The sequence below is a fragment of the Stegodyphus dumicola genome, chromosome 2 (assembly GCF_044657685.1).
Source record: "Stegodyphus dumicola isolate Sdum_Otavi_A_Nest chromosome 2, ASM4465768v1".
Lineage (NCBI taxonomy): Eukaryota > Metazoa > Arthropoda > Arachnida > Araneae > Eresidae > Stegodyphus > Stegodyphus dumicola.
Genome location: NC_140769.1, coordinates 95,185,911 through 95,203,946, shown reverse-complemented (window position 1 = coordinate 95,203,946; position 18,036 = coordinate 95,185,911). Strand labels below are relative to the sequence as shown.

Here is an 18,036-nt window from a genome sequence, read left to right as displayed (position 1 = left end):
TGTGTGCAGAAATTAGGATTTGGTCGTGAATTGGATTGATATCCAGGTCTTTGTGAATTTGAGAATTTCGCACGAACCAGGGTGCGTTCACTATGCTACGTAAGATTTTGTTTTGGAGTACATTTAATTTTTGTCTGTCTATTTTTCGGGCAGTAGCCCAGGCTGGAACTGCATAGAGGATTATTGGTCGAATAAGTGAGATGTAAATATTTTTCTTGGTACGGAGGCTTAATTTAGAGTTTCTTCCAATTAATGAGTAGAGAGCAATGAAAGCAGCGTTAGCCTTATTTGTAACATATTGAATATGATCTTTGAAATTTAGGGTTTTGTCAATATAGACACCTAAATATTTATAGGAGTTGGCAACAGGAATATCTTGGTTATTGAGTCGGATATTTATATTCACTGGGATATTTTTTCTGTATCTGCGAAAGAGAACTACGCAGCATTTTTCAGTATTTAGTTTGATTTTCCAGTCTTGACAAAATTTGTTAATAATGTTGACTTGGAGCTGAAGTTTCTCTAAAGCATTATTTGGACTTCGTGAACTGGTGAGGATGACTGTGTCGTCGGCATATTTGAGTATATTAGAATGAAAAGGTAGAGGCATATCATTTATGAATATTGTAAAAAGCTTCGGTCCTAAAACACTACCTTGAGCTACTCCACTGTAAATCACTTTTTTTGAAGAGATTGCTTCACCACAGCGCACTTGAAAAGTACGATGTTTAAAATAAGAATGCATAAGCTTAATAAAGCTGTTTGGTAAAAGGAAGTTAGATAGCTTATGAAGTAAGCCAGCATGCCACACTCGATCGAAAGCTTTTTCGAAATCGAGGAAGCATGCCGCTACTCCGTTCTTTTTTGTAAATTTTTGGGCAATAAATTCAACTAAATTTAATATTTGATGTGTGGTATTGTGGCCTTTGCGGAATCCAAATTGATGCTTGTCTATTAGATTAAGGCGTTCTAGATGATTGGTGAGCCGAGCACTAAGTACTCGTTCGAAAACTTTTCCAAGCGCTGGCAGAAGACTGATGGGTCTGTAATTATTTGCTAGCTTTGGATCTTTTCCTGGTTTCGGGATCGTAACAATGATCGAATGTTTCCACTGCGATGGAAAGTAGCTGAGTCTAATACAAGCATTAAAAATATTTGTAATTAAGACTATGCATCTTCTAGGTAAAGCTTTCAACGCTTCATTAGAAATCATGTCATATCCTTTAGCTTTGCGCTTCTTTAATTTTTTAATAATTTGCTGAACTTCGTTTGGAGATGCAGGCATAAAAAAATTAATGCTGGGACTGTTGAGGATGCTATTGACAGTTGACAGAGTAATTAATATCTTTTTCGTGATCAGAATTTTTATTTTCATGTTGTTTAAAAATGTTTTCTAATTCTTTTGCATGAATTTCAGCTATGGAGTCTTCGGAGTGGTGAATTTTGCCCATGTGATACAGGGGGTGAATTTGATTGGGTGAAAGATTTCTGAGTGATTTAGCTACTTTCCAAACAGAGTTTGGGTAAAGATCCATGTTTTCTAGGAAATTATCCCACGAATTTGATCGATGGGTGGCGATGTCTTCTTTTATTTTTCTGTTTAAATAATTAATATGACGTTTTTCAGTAGGATTGTGAGTAATATGCCATCTTTTTCTAAGTCTATTTCTTTCTTGTATAAGGGATTTAATTTCTTCTTGGATGTCATAGGGATTTTTATTCTTGACTGTATAGGTAGCATTATTGATAGCGTTTTGAATTTTGGAGTTTAATCTGGTGATTTCCAGCTCAATATCGCAGTCGTAACGAAGTGTGGCTCTGCTGTTAACAGAATTTAGCTGTTCGGTAACCATATACCAATTAACTTTTGTATGAGCTTTAGGGAGAGGGGGATAAAATCCATAGAAGTTGAAGACTATAGGGAGATGGTCAGATGAAAGTTCTGGGAGAACATCAAGATTAGGAATATTAGGAAGGTTTTTCATCAAAACTATATCTAAAATATCCCCTAGTCCGTTGTGCGTATAGTGCGTTGGGTGATTGGGAGCAATGAGATTGATGTTACTATTGTGGATGAAGTTGCTTAAATTTTCTCCATTTCTATTTGTGACTCTACAGTTCCAAGAGGAATGTTTAGCATTTAAATCACCTGCTATTAAGGTGGGGTAGTTATTTTCAGTAAGTAGTTTCAGATTATTGAAATCAAGAGTGCTGGAGGGGGGATTGTATACGGAGATAAAAAGAAAAGGTTCTCTAAAACCACTATAGATAAGTACTGCAGCATTTTCTATAGTACAAGCGGGATTTAAATCATATTTGGCTGTTTTTATATGGTTTTTAATGAGAATTGCGTTTCCTCCCCCTCTATTATGTCTTCTGTCTTTTCTGTAGATGCGGTAGCCTTGTATTTTAAATTTGTCGCAAGAGCGGAGATGGGTTTCATTTACTAGCATAACATCAATGTTATGTCTAGTAAGAAAATTTGAAATTTCCACTTGTTGGTATCTGATGCCGTTTGCATTATAGTAACAAATCTTTAAGAAGCTATTTGTAGCTGAGATAAAATTTATTTGACTATGAGTTTGATTAAAATTCATAGTTTAGATTTGAGAAATATTCGAAGGCCGCCATACCGACCTCTAGTTTGTCTAATATTGTTTTTGCTGTTTTAAATTTCTGAAAGAATTCTTTAACTTGAGTGAATTGGATTTTTATCCAGTCAAAAAAGCTAAGTGGGTTTGAGTTTGTGTCTTCTGTTTTACTAGTGTTTTCATTTTCCTTGGAAGTATTCCATGCATTTTTTGGTTTGTTCTCAGGGAGTGAAGGAAAATCCTTTTTGTTAAATTTAAATTGTTCTTTTTTCTTTTCTTCTTTGAAAGCTTTAGATTCTTCGATTTGCTTCTGAACATTATAAGGATGTTTACTGCAACCTTTGAAGGAAGAAACGTGATTTTGCCCACAGAGGGCACAGGGAGTTTGTTGTCATTTTTTGTTTGTTTACAAGTGAATGTTTCATGAGGCTCTGCACATTTTAAACAGCGAGGTTTATAGAGACATTTGTCCCGTGTGTGCCCGTACCTTTGGCATTTATGGCACTGCACGGGTCCAGGGCGAGCTTTAAAAGGCTCGATGAAGACATCCAGACCTCTGAGTTTCTTTAGATCATATATTCTTTTACCTTCTTTATTTCTAGTACATTCTGCTATAAAAACAGGAAGATGAACTTTCTTTCCTTCAATAGTGTGAATTACTTGTCGAATTTTTTGAATTGGGATACCTTCTTGGGCAATTTCGTTTTTGATTAGTTCCATATTAGCTGTTTTTGGAAGTTTTTTAATTATTGCCTTGATAGGCTTTTCACTGTTGAGTTTATAAGTATGAAAAGGAATAAGTAGTTTAGTTAGGTATTCAGTAACTGTGCGGTAGTGGTCTGAGTCATAAACTCTTATGGTCAGTGTACCTCCCCTTAGGTTTCCACGATATTTTTTTATATTTAATTGCTCTTCAAAATCTTCTTTCATCTTATCCCAATCCCCCGTGAAGTCTGCTAAGACTATAGGGGGAATGTGTCCTGCTTTTTTGTTGGGTGTAATAAATTCACCTTCCTCTGCTTCCATATTGTCTTCAGGGTTTAGTTCCTCGAATTTATTTTTTTGAGCTGGTTCTTCAATTTCGGAATTTGATAGAGTTCTTTTATGAGTTTTTCTAGGGATTATGTATCCTTCTTTATCTATTGTGGTTTTCTTTTTGATTCTAGATTTTTGACTAGCAGTAATATCAGATTGATTTGTTTCCTCTGTTGGATTATTTAGGGTTTCTTTTTGTTTCATTTCATTAATGTATAATTCTAAGATTTGTATATCCTTTTCCATAGCATTGACGTGGGCTAAGTGAACTTCAGTCGCATTTTTTGGATTAAATGAATTTTGATAAGCATGAAACTCAGAAAGCATAAGTTGCTTAAGTTTTTCTAAGTTATCGCAGGTAACTTCCAGATTTCTGTGATCACACACAGATTTGATACGGTTTTCAATCGCCTCCTTGTCCATGATATGCATGAATCCTAACTTTTAACCTAATGGCGAAAAGAATAAAGAAAACATACTTATCGTGAACATCAAGAAGAGACGACAGCAACTCAGGATCAGCTTCAGTAGTGAGAGCAATGTCGTTTTCCCTTACTTCACAAAATCGCAAGAAAAGCAACGCCGTAGACAGAAAGAACAATTTCTTTAATCAACAGCAACACCTCATGAGAAAGAAGGGGCACCGCTGCCGAAACCGTGACGTGAAAGACATGACGTTTGCCTGTTTCCCCCAGCCTAATGACGTCATGGTGATTTTCACTCCAAACGGAAAAATAACAGGCTTGATAACATGAAGGGGTAGCCGAGCGGTAAAACGCCAAACTCCCATCCCAGAGACAGCGAGTTCAAATCTCAGCCTTGAAGTTATTTTTAAAATACAGGGAAAATGATACTAAATTCATTAAAAATATATTAAAATATAATGGAATGAATTAAAAGTAATTAAAAATAATGACAGATTAAATAATTAAAATGAATCGTATAAAAATGAGTAAATAATTAAAAGTAATGAGGTATTAGTTAAAATAATAAGGGACAATAAATGCATATTAAATAAATGAAAATAATAAGTTAAAAGTGATGTCATTCCAAACACGTGGTTCAAGAGCTCGTTGCCACAAACATAAAAAATAGCGTCATTGCCACAAAAATAAAAAAAACTTTGAAAACATAAAATCGTTGCCACAAATTCAAAATTCAAATGGAGAAATTCAAAATGGCGGAGGCCACGCCCCCTGTGACGTCACTTCCGTCACCGAGTACCTCCGCTTACTACTCACGATTGATAGAAGTTTATGTATATATAACATAGCACCATTTTTGATGGACCGTAACTCTTTACTAGCAGTGGCTTTGGTTTGCGAAGCCGGGTACGCTAACTGGCATATTTGATCAATTACTCAAAAAGATATGAATCCATCGTTGCAAATAAAAAAATATCACAGTTTTTTATGCCAACAACAGTCTTTTCTTAAGATTACACGTACGTACTATCAGGAGTGCATGGAAAAGGAAGTGCTTCCCTCTTATAAAAAGCTTCTTAAATGAAAATGGCATCAAAATTTGATACTCAGGTACATCTTGAAGGCAACAGAAGTTCATTGATAACTTTAAATGGATTCTGAATATATTCAGTATAAAACAAATTTAAAAAAATCAGCTTGAACTCAGCAGATTACGAGGTCCTTATAGCCTTGACATCTTACAACGTTCCGTTGCATTTAAAAATGAATTCAAAATTTTGTCTGAGAAGTGCTGCCTTTCTCAACTTCATACATTTGTGAATCTGAATTCTATGCCTATACAAGAACTAAAACAAAATATAGAAATCAATTAAATACAAAACCAGACCTTCGCTTGAAATTGCCATCACTTGAACCTAAGAAAATTGTGCCAAAATTTACAACCAAATGTATCTCATTAAACGTTTATGTCTTATTTTGTCTTTTAAGTAATTAATAATTAATAAAATTAAACTGCGACTAAAATTAGATTAAAATTGTTTTCTGTTATGAACGATAAAATCTTTGCGTAATAAAGAATGAAAAAGTATGTATTTTTAATCGATTTTTGGGTAAAATTATTTAACTGGAGTAGCTGTGTTTATTGCATATGGATCTTTTTTATTATTACTTTCGATAATAATCACTTGTAATGAGCTATGCCAGCTCGGAACGAAGCACAGCGGGTTAGGCGGCTGACAAACCTGTCGGCCGCCAGGGAGCCCTTGAGCACATGGTAAGGGGAAATACATACTTTTTCTAATTAAAGAACGAATATTAGTTAAAATTGTTTAACTACAATTAGCTCAATAAAACAGTGTATTCATTTTACTTAAACGTAACACACTGTAAAAGATGTGACACTTTAAATTTTGTCATTTTCTATCTTCTTATTTTTTTTTTTTTTTTTTTCCTGTTCTTAGAAATTATGCATTAAAACATCCCGAAAACGACTACCTTTGTAGTTCTAAGCAATTTTGCGCTCGTATAGAGGGGATCGCCTTGCAGAAAATGCTTACTATTGATGTTCTTATTTGTACATTTTCCAAGAACTGCTGCTTAGTTTCAAATACTTTCCGGAAGTGGAGGTTATGAAAAGTTTCTAAGCCTTTTGTTTGACAGACGATTTTTTACTGACAACTGTGGATGAGCCATTAAGCTTCAAACAACTTCCTCATTTTCTAAGTTTTCCGGCACTATACACAAAAGTTGTCAATAACGGTTATAAATCAAACTTGAACCGTACGGCTCGAACATTTTAAACAATGCTTCCCCTCTTCAATATTCAAGTTGGCTTCTTCAGAGCAGTTTCAGTTTGCTTTGTTAATTTATAAATGAAGGCGTTATCTTTGTTGTTGCGAAGCTAAGTTTCCCTAGATTGGCAACAAATCCACTATCCTGCTGTTTCAAATGTAAACAAGCAATGGCCGCCATCAAAAAAATTATTAGTTTTGAGTTGTTTGCTTAATTTACGTACGTACGTTCGTACAGACGCCACGAAAAATTCTCTTCAGAATTAATTTTAAAGCAGTTTTATAATTTTCTTTTTTTTGGAGGAAAAATGTCTTTTATTCTGTCGTACATCACGCACGTACATCACGCAAAAACATCGTTAAATTGTATTCGATAGCGATAAAAATGGATATTTTCGTTGAAATATGCTGCCTGAAACTATTCGCGATTACAATACTTCCTTTTTACTTCGTACAAGGAAGTACATCGCATGCATATAGTAAAAACAACTTGATTGTAAAATTGTTCCGGACAATCAAATATAAAAATAACTGTTAAATTTGAATTTTAAAGAGTAAAACTGCTTGTAAACTTCTGGAGTTGATTAAAAACTAATTGGCAGTTTATGTACTTTTTTATTTTTTTAATTCGATATGAATAATAAGAACTTAATTTTGTTGAATAGCAAGAGAGAAAGAACGAATTCAACATCTGAGAATACATAATATTTGTAAAACATATTTAGTTAATATATTATGAATATGTAAGAGTTTGTAAGTTTTACTATGCATATGCAATATGTATTTTTCATACAAAATTATATTTTACTTTTATTTATTTAGTTTTTTTTTTTTTTTTTTTTTTTTTTTTTTGTATGATTAACACAGCTAACATTAACATTCTAGTTATAAATGAACATTTCTAATTAGTTAGAGTTAATAATTAGAATTAACATTTCCAATTATTAAATATTATTTTGGATATTTGGATGAATTCGTACATCTCGCTGTGCAAGAAAATTAGTTTATGGCAAATATTTTCAATTCTAGGCTTATGAAATAGAATCAAATGGGAAATATATTACCTTTACAGATATATCCATTTCAGAAAGCTATTTTAGGTCGTATAAATTTAAAGCTCTTCAGTTGCAATGATCAACATAGAACCTCTGCCTACCTTCATAATTTTACAAACAGCCAACGCTTGAAGACGCTTAGCCCCTTTTCATTTGCTAAAACGCTGGGACTTCCCTCTACAATGTGGAACCTCATTCTCTATATCATCTAGGAGTTGGTATGAAACGTGGTGAGATTCATTTTCATGAGACCCGTTTGACTAGTGTGAAAAAAAATATTGAGAATCCGGCTCTCATCAGGCAATTAGCCCTGGAGACTATCGATGAGATCCCAAAATCTTCTTTAAAGATATCCGCTGATAGCAGTAAAAATGAGGGAATTTCTGGCAGTGGAGTGTTCATACCAACTTGTACTGCTTCTGTTGAATTTAAGATATGAAGTCCCGACTTTTGTTCGGTTTTTAGATCAGATTTTATTGCTATTAGGAGAGGCTTATAATACGCGTACCAAATTGAGAAACAATTACGTAGTATCTGGATTCGGCACTATTCGGTTTCGAGGGCCGTAAAAAATCGCCAAACTATTGTTGATGCCAATGCTGCCAAAAGTAATTGCAGCAACCCTAATAATTGCGGCAAGAAAGGAAGTATAATAGTAAATAGCTATCTAAAATTGATGTTTTAATTTAAATGAAAGGTTAATATCATATAATATATTTTTATTATTATGATTTATATGAAAAAGGCTAAACATGAACTGAATGGAAGCATAATTTCAGATCATCATTATAATTTATATAAAAATTGCTAAACATAACTGAATGGATGCCTGCATCGCTATTTCGCTACCGACTTATCGCTAAAGCATAATTTCATCTCGTTGGTTGTTCAAACGTAATTTTCTATAATGAATGATGTCTTTTCTTTGAAAAAATTCTCGGTAAAGTGCAGAATCGTCCACTTATTTGTTTGCCGCTTTTTACAAGGGTAAAAACAATTGGATTTTTGTCAATTTTTTTTAAACTTTTTAAGTGAAAATAGGTCGATGTGTACATAGATAATGTCAAGGGTGTGCGCAGTGCCATTTTTGTGCAATTCTAGGATTTTTTTTTAAGTGCAAATAGGTCGATGTGCACATGGATACCGAGTATATGCAGTTCTTAAAAACGCGTCAAGCAGTGGATGATTCTGCACTTTACCCAAAATTCCATTGCCGACTTTTCGCCATGGGCAATTTCCAAATTAAATCCATACGATATCAAAAAAAGGATTTAAAAATTAAACTAGTATTTTAATGGCGTCTTAAGAAATATAGAACTATATAAATTTACGCAATCTGAAATCAGCGCGTACGCTATATTTGGCACGCTGTTAAGTGGGCGCGTTTGCTAGATTTGGCGCTTTTGCGCATACATTTTTGCTGCAGTTTTTTACGGCCCTCAAAACAGAATAGTACCATGGATTCTTATTTATAATCGTGCTTCAATTCATCACCTATCTAATTGGACACTGATAGGAGACAAGGCAAGCCTGTATAACTTAGATCACCTTGTCTGGCTTTCTTCTGGACACTCTATCAATTTTTCTGTGGATTCCATCTCATGTTGGGATCGACGGAAATGAAACAGGCTACTACCTGGCCAGGACTGCTGCAGTGGATGGGGAAGGCTTTTTTGGGGCTCTCACATATAGCGAAACCTCCTGCCTTAGAGAGATATAATTAAACCAACTTGAAAGGATTCCTTATAATCACCTGTGGTATTTTGGAAGAAGCCCAGGCAGGTTTTTTTCAGCTATCGCCTAGAAAATATCAGACGGCCTTTTCGCGCTTCATGAGTGGCCATATTAGAGCACTCACATTTCAGCAGGTACAGAAGATCTTCCCCATCATTGGTGTAAGGCTGACATGGTCACCGAATTTTAACCAAGACGAGGTCCTTCAGAAATCTATTGTGTTTAGACTTTTTAGGTATTTTTGGATTTGTGGAGATTGTCTAACTTTGCTGGACAATTTGGGATTAGACATTGGACAAACAACAACAGTATTTTATTTGTAATGTGTAAATATATTAACGTAAATATGCTTTTATTTTTCCTCTTATTATTACGTTTAATAAGTATTCACTTGAGTCGCTTCCAGAACTGCGACTTCTTATGTAGGGTGCCTTTCTCATAGGTCTTGACAGCCAGTGAAAAAAACGGGGGGGGGAACATTTTTAATGCAAGTTTCAGACATAAAATGCTTATCTTTGGAGGAGCGAAGGAAAAAAAGAGAAAACAAATATTTCAGTTTTATAGGACGGCGAAATGGTTAAGTTCAGCTGTTAACTTTAGTTGAGTAACCTTCGTAAAAGTATTGCTATCCCCATGAACCACGATATTGTTTTATGATGCATCGTTCTAATTAATATTCCTATTATATTATCAAATAGAGGGTGAAGATCAGTGCTGTATTAGTAGCAGTTTTTATGTTTTACTTTTTTTTCTCATGGAATATTTAGCTTTTTGATATAATTTTAATTTTTTTTTTATTTTAGTCTTGAATAAACATAGTAATTTTTAAATTTTTAAATATTATTCATAAATTTATTAAAATATTAATAATCCTAAGTTATAATATGTATTTAATTATTTATTATAATTATATTATTTCAAACATATATTTTTCAGCGACCTTAAAAATTTTACCGCCATGGGCCCCCAATTGGTTTAACCCGCCCAAAGAGCTTCTGGGCGGCATTACCTTATTCCTTAGGAATGCGGGAACGCTTTTCGATCGTTACGATAACATTATAAAAACGATAATCAAAATGTCCGCTGAGTAGCAATAAATGACGAAAATGTTGCTAAGGGCAAAGAAGTCTAGGCATCAGAGAGCTTCCAGGACAATGGGCAGGTAATGAAAGAAAAATGTGGAGTCATGATCGACGATCAGAGGCTGTAGCAGCAGGAAGGAGGTAGAGATGAACATGGGGAGTGCGTACTCCAGGTGGAAGTTGGAATTCGAGTGACATCACGTGAAGACAGTTGATTTTTGTTTGACCGTAGAACGTTACATATCTGCTGATATTCCATGTTCGTCGGCAAGGGCGTAGCTAGAGGGGGGAAAGGTGGGCATCCGACCCCGGGCGCAGAATCCAAGGGGCGCCAAACTGATGTTACGCCATTTTAGAATTAAATGTTTTCCATCCTTGGCAAGCAATAGGTGGCGCGAAATCATCAGTTGTCCCTGGGCGCTGAAAAACCTAGCTACGACTCTGCTCGTCGGCTGAGGAGAGCAAAATGAAGCAGTAAGAAAAAAAAATAAATAAATAAAATAAAGATTAATTAAAAATTCAGCAAAAAATAAACTAATACTTGGATAAGTTAAACAAAAATTAATGATAATTTGTGCAACTATCAATAAAAAGTGGAGATTAATGCAGATTCCGAAGAACTGCATGGAGCCTTTTTCTGTTTGCTGCAGAATTAATGTTATAGCTAAGGATGGGAATACTCGGATTATTAACTTTTCCTAACTAATTCTTGTAAAATTTCCTTGAAATTTTTACGATGAAATCAGTTGTGGTTGGAATATTGATTTTTTTCTGGATTGCAGCATTCCTGTTGTGGCAGGGCAGTTGATAATTTGCCTGATAGTTGCGTTCTGCTGCTGCTCGATTTTGATTAAATTAGAATGACTGAGCTAATAGACAATTATAATAATTAGAGTAAATATGCACATTATTAACTTATAAGACCCAGAGTAAGGCTAACGGGGTTCCACCATAAATATTGGTTCTAAAAAGGGCTCCGCCGTAGAAATTGAGCCTAAAAAGGGCTCCGCGAGTCAAAAAGATTGGGAACCAATGACATAAAGCCGTGATTATCATAAAAAGTTCATTCATAAACTTTCACTGAATACTAAAGGTAATAAGAAACAAAGCAATACACTTTTGAAGTCTTCTTTTTTAGTGTTATAGATGAATAGTTTACAAACACACAAAAAGCTATCTAAATATTTGAAATGAGGCTTTTTCATCCCGATTTAAGAGCCTTATTTCAAATTTTAATCAAATATTCAATATTCATTCCAAATATTGAAATATTTAACTAATTGCAAAAATTTCATAGAGTTTTTTTTAATCCGAAGTGTAGATTGCTTTTTGTTATGTTGTTCTTAAAAATGCGTTCGTTTTGGAAACATAAAAAGAAGAGAAGTGAAGGCGCTGTTTTGATTTAAAGAACCGTATCTCGGAGTTGTAGAGTGTTGTGAAAAGAGCTGAATAATTTTGATGTTTACGTAACTTTGCGACCAGACATAATCTCTATCTGTAAATTTTGTTTTAATAACGAGCATTTATTTCATAATATACTGTGATATTTATTTACTTCTAGTTTTGTGATCGCTTGTATGTGTGTATTAAAAAATAATACATGCGTGATTGTAGGCTCAAGCAACTTCTGATTAATGTTTCTTGATATTTAATTGTACGATTATTGCTCTTGTAAGTTATAATATAAGTAAACCAAAGCTTTTAATAAAACTAGTAATTTTTTTGCATACTGAGCAGTTTTCTTCCTACACTGAAATATTATATTTATTACATTTCAGATAAATTTGAAAATGTGAAATTTAATAGGTAAGTACATTTCTTTGTATTGACATGCTATGTTTCATAACTGCAATTAAAAATGACAATATTTAAGCTATGTCTTCTGTGAATTAAAAGTTGCATGTTATAATAGTAATTTTTCTTTTTTTTTTTTTTTCCCAAAACAATATCAGCTTATTTTTTATGTAAAAAAGTTTAAAGTATCCTCTTACCTAATATTTAAAATGTAATCGATCAAGAAGTTAATATTGTTTCTTTCCAAGCTGTACTAAAAATTTTGTATTTTGTGAATGTTAATGAATGTTAGTGAATGTTAGGAAAGGTATTTTTAAAAAGTAGTAAATACATTATTTTTTAGAGTGATGCAGTTTTTATAGAAGTCTCCTGTCTTTTCATTTTTTTCTTATTGTTTTGACAGTTCTTAGATGTAAGATAACGTGGAGTAGTCCTAGTTACTTAAAAAAATAATCAACCCTAAAAAAAATCGTGAGGTATATTGAACCATAAATACTGACAATAAAAGAAATTAAGTTATTAAATTTATGTGAAAACTTGGAACTGATGCATTATTGTGTATGCTCATTAAAATTCAGGTTCTTGAAATGGACTAAGAATGCATACTGCAGTTGTAATTACAAAATTTACTTTGTGGTTAAATTGTGAAAATATTGCATGAAAGTAGTTTTTAGGTTAGAGAATTATAATAAATAATGTCTGAAGCATAAATACATAATAATGTATAGGAGCTCTGGCCAGGACTTATTACAGTAATCTAGATCTCATGAATATGAGATGTAAATTGGTATAACTATGGAAGTATTTTAATATAGTAAAAGGAAAAGTTAGAATTACATTTAATGAGTGAGTCAGTTTATAATTGAAACAATAATGGGAGAAAAAATAACACTTCATATTTTTGTAAAATGTGAAAGAAAAAAGATGTGTGCTGTTTTGTAGAAATGTAGAAACAGGTTGCAGGTTTAAAAAAGGGTTGATCTTTACAATATGGTAACTGGTAGTTTGGCGACATTTTGGAGGCGATAAAGGTTACTACCTGGGACTTTGGTAATAATGTGAGCAGTACTCAGTTCCGATTCCGCATTATTTTGTGTGAGGGAAATGAGAGATCATGGGATATGTCATGTGATATTAATGGACGAATTATGGTTCTTTAATCGGAAAAGGGGGGAAATCAGGAAAAAATGTGGAAATTTTGTATTTAGCTCTATTCTGTGTTGTGTGAAACAGTGTTGTTTAATTTTTGGATCCCATGGCCCTAACTAAAGTGAATTCGAAATGGGTATTTAGGCATTGTGATAAAGAGAAGTTTGCTTTTTATTTAGCGGAGGAAGTATGGAGGAAAAATTCGCAGAAAAAATCTTTCAATAATTTTATTGAATGAATTAGAAAAGTGTATCCGCCATGTAATCAAGATTCTGAAGAAGATTAGGTAAGTTAGTATTTTTAATTATTTGAGGATATTATTTTTATGCATTGTTCTAAATGTAAGGTGGAAAAGAATTTGGTATTATTGGGAAAATTGTTATTAGCAATGATTTAGTTTAAAGTAATTAGGATTGTAAGGTAATTTTTATTAATTTAATGTATGTGCTCATTTATATTTTAAGTAGTGTTTTTGAATTTAATTATATTTTAATGAAATGATAGTTATTTTGTGAATTTTATGTTTGTAGGAATTTGGTATACGTTTAAGTTGAAATAAACGTGCATGGAAATAATTTAAATATTTGATACTAAGTATTTGTAATGCTTGCGGTATGAATTCGTTGGTGACGTGTATAATGTAATAGATGATTTAGAGGTAAAAGTGTTTGGATATTTTATTTATTTTATATGTGGAAATGTTCACATTTGTAAAGGGTAAATACTTTTTCGCGATCAGGTAATTTCATATATGTTCTTTTTACCGGGTTTAAAGATTGAGAAAATTGTCATGTATTTCCGTGAAATTTTTCTAATTTATGAGAAAAAAGCAGTGTACATGGATATAGTGAAGAGTGTGCGCAATGCCATTTTTGTGCAATTCTGGGATGTTTTTTTTAAGTAAAAATAAGTCGGCGTGTACATGGTTTATGTGTATGTGTTATTTTGAAAAACACGTAAGGAGTATGGTATTGTGCACTTTTTCCCAATTTTGCAGTGAATATTTGTCATGATTAAGCAGTTTTGTTTGATAAAATTTCTAGCATAAGTGTAATTCGGCTACTAGATTGTTGGAAGAAGTGTTCAGTAGATAAAAAGAAAAGAAACATGTCTTTACTTCGTGAAGACAAAATGGCGGCGGGGAAAAAAAAATAGAGGGTTGCTGTAGGAGAGTTGGTTGCCAAATTTTCGCCAAAAAATCGCCAAGTTACCATAATGTAAAGATCAAGCGAAAAAAGTCCCCCCCCATCTTCAAATAATAAATTTTGACATAATGAATAATTAAATGATCATAGCAAGGTAAAGGATTTTTGATTATCTTAAAAAAGTTTTAGGATGTTTATCTTGATTTTAGTAGAAAAGGGCAATGCAGAATTATCATGGAATTCTGTAATTAGGGATTAACCCAGCTGACAGTAAAATTTTTGTTTGATCTTTGGATTATGGTAACTTGGGGATTTTTTAGCAAAAATTTGGCGACTAACGCTGCTACAGCAACCCTCTATTCCCCCTATATATCTCCTGAGGTAGTAACCTTAATCGCCTCCAAAATGTTGCCAAACTACCTGTTACCATATTCCAAAGATGAGCCAAATTTTTGTTTATGTACGTTCTTTTATATTAGTGCCATTTGATTTGTTGTTCATGTATTGATATTAAACTGTAGAGTAGTACAAGTCACAATATATTGTTGTTTTTACTAGTGGCTGAGTGGTTTTTTTTTAAATTGCTGAATATTTGGAGTTTGACCTGTGTTTGATCCCAAATAAACAGGCTGGCTGCATGGTTGGTTCTCATGGTTTCCTCATGTATAATTTGGGAACGATGTGCCAGATTCACCATATTGACAAAAAAAAATATCATTGATTGAAGTTAGTTTGCGAAAAAAGCTGTTTTTTTTCCCGCAGACTTGTTAGATTTAAAGTGCAAAATGTAAAGAAAAAAATAATTAAAACAGTGTGAAAATTACTGCACTTACCATTCAAAAAAGAGTGTGTGTGTGATTATGGCAAAGCCTTGAGGGCTACTTGCCTAAGAGGAGGGTTGCCTTCGTGGAGGACTTTCCAAGGGAAACTGGCTCGCATACACGTTACACATGGGGAAAACCACAGGTCTTACACGCACGCGTATGTGCCTATGCGCATGCGTCAACGTGACGCATGCGCAGAAAGTTTGTGCTTTGAGGTCCGGATTATAGATCATTTCGGATTATGGGTGTCCGAATTAACGACTTTTGACTGTATTTCATCTCAATGTACTCCGTCTTTGATATGATTTGGTTAAACTTTGGATTATGGTAAATTAGGCAATTTTTTGGGGAAAAATTGGCAACCAACTCTGCTACAGCAACCTTCTATTTTTTTTTTCGCCGCCATTTTGTCTTCACAAAGTAAGGACATGTTTCTTTTCTTTTTATTTACTCAACACTTTTTCCAACAATCTGCTAGCTGAATTACACTTATGCTAGAAATTTTATGGAACAAAACTGCTTAATCATGACAAATATTAACTGCAAAATTGGGAAAAAGTGCAGAATCGCAAACTCCTTGCCACGTTTTTCAAAATCGCAGATACACAGTAACCATGTACACGTCGACTTATTTTTATTTAAAAAAACATCCCAGAATTGCACAAAAATGGCATTGTGCACACTCTTGACTTTATCCATTTACACTGCTATTTTCTCATAAATTATAAAAATTTGCACGAAAATGCAGGAAAATTTTGGGAATCTTTAAACTCGGTAAAAAGCACATATGTGTAATAACCTGATCGCCAAAAAGTATATACCCTATCCAAGGATGAACATTTTCACGTATAATATAAATAAAATATCCAAAAATTTTACCTCTAAATTATCTATTATAAATGTCACCAACGAATTCATAGCAAAACATTAAAAATGGTTACAAATACTTAGTGTCAAATATTTAAATTATTTCCATGCATGTTTACTTCCACTCAAACGTATACCAAATTGCTACAAACATATAATTCACAAAATAACTATAATTTAATTAAAATATAATTAAACCATGTACACGTCGACTTATTTTTACTTAAAAAAACATCCCAGAATTGCACAAAAATGGCATTGCGTACACTCTTGACTTTATCCATCTAAACTGCTATTTTCTCATAAATTACAAAAATTTCACGAAAATGCATAAAAATTTTGTGAATCTTTAAATTTGGTAAAAAGGACATATATGAAATTACCTGATCGCGAAAAGTATATATCCTTTCCAAGGATGAACATTTGCAATTAAAATAAATAAAATATCCCAAAACTTTTCCCTCTAAATTATCTATTATAAACCTCACCTGCCAATTTATAACACAAATATTAAAAATGGTTCCAAATACTTAGTGTCAAATACTTAAATTTTTTCCATGCACATTTACTTCTACTCAAACGTATTCCAAAATACTACAAACATATAACTCTCAAAATCACGATCATTAAATTAAAATATAATTAAATTTAAAAACACTATTTAAAATATACAGTCAAAAGTCGTTAATTCGGACACTCATAATCCGGAATGATCTATAATCTGGACATCAAAACTACAAAGTTTCTGCACATGCGTCGCGTCGAGGCTTCGACACATTCGCGTAAGACGCTTTACGACTGCGAATATGCTTGTGCGCGTGCGCAAAATACGTTTACGAGTGCGCGTTTAATGTATAACGGACAGTATAAGCTAAGCTAAAATTATCTATTTCAGTTAATGTTGCAGATTGCGTTGTTCCTTAATCTTCGAATTGGATCCGGCTTATTATTTTTTGCAGAGTGTTAGAGCAATTTTATAAAAGTAAGCTTGAACTTTCGATTATGTCAAATAGAATTTCTGATATATATTTATTAATATGTAAAGGATCTACAAAGCGAAAGTATGTTTCAAAGTTCATTAAACAAAAAGTGGAATTGCTGCAAAAAATGGATAAAGGCATATCCTTTGTTTATCTAAACTTTGCTTATCTTTAACGCCGCCGTGCACAATGAATTGGAAGTTGATCTGTCAGCACTATTCTTATCTTCAGGACAGATGTTTTTATTTTATTTGGCTTATAATTCCTTACTAAATGTAGTATTTCATCTCAATGTACTCCGTCTTTGATATGATTTAAATCAAATTCCTCGTCATTATAATTCGCTTCCGATAGCGAAGAATGTGACAGAGGTTATTGAAAACGAAAAAATTTCGATTGACAAATTAGTCGGTAGACACAGCAATTATAGGACTTGAACAGCGGAACTTTGTAACTGAACAAGAAATTATGTCTGTTTATAGAATTGAAGAAAATGTATTACATAAAAAACGAAGCAACTTAAACAACTTACATTGAAAGAAATGTTTAATAAAGTAAACAAATAAATATTAAACTTTTTTTTTTATAAATTTTGATGCCCTTTAGATCATAATTGTTCTTTATTTCATAAGTTACGGTTTCATATTTTTAATTTTATAATTTCTGCATGCCATCTTACCAGATTTAAACTGATGATCTATAATCCGGAGAAATCGATAATCCGGAATCCCCGAAGTCCGAGGAGTCCGGATTATCAACTTTTGACTGTAAATAAGCACATATATTAAATTAATAAAAATTAGCTTACAATCCTAATTACTTTAAACTAAATCATTGCTAATAACAATTTTCCAATAATACCATATTAATTTATTTACTCCTTACATTTAGAACAATGCATAAAAATAATATCCTCAAATAATTAAAAATACTAACTTACCTAATCTTCTACAGAATCTTGAGTGCATGGCGGATCACAAAATGTCCATTTTAACCAGATTTCTTGCACCGCCATTCAAACTTATCTGTAATATCCTTCCTTTCACACAATCTCATTTCATACC

At 32.9% G+C, this 18,036-nt stretch overlaps 1 protein-coding gene across 2 annotated transcripts in view; it reads left to right on the top strand.

Moving 5' to 3' along the window:
- Positions 1-18,036, top strand: part of LOC118193336 (uncharacterized) — a 309,458-nt gene that overhangs the window by 226,781 nt on the left and 64,641 nt on the right. For both annotated transcript variants that reach the window (XM_085810940.1, XM_035364411.2), the window contains exon 3: positions 11,992-12,019. In XM_085810940.1, coding sequence (XP_085667066.1) covers positions 11,992-12,019 — 28 coding nt within the window. The remainder of the gene's footprint in view (positions 1-11,991; positions 12,020-18,036) is intronic.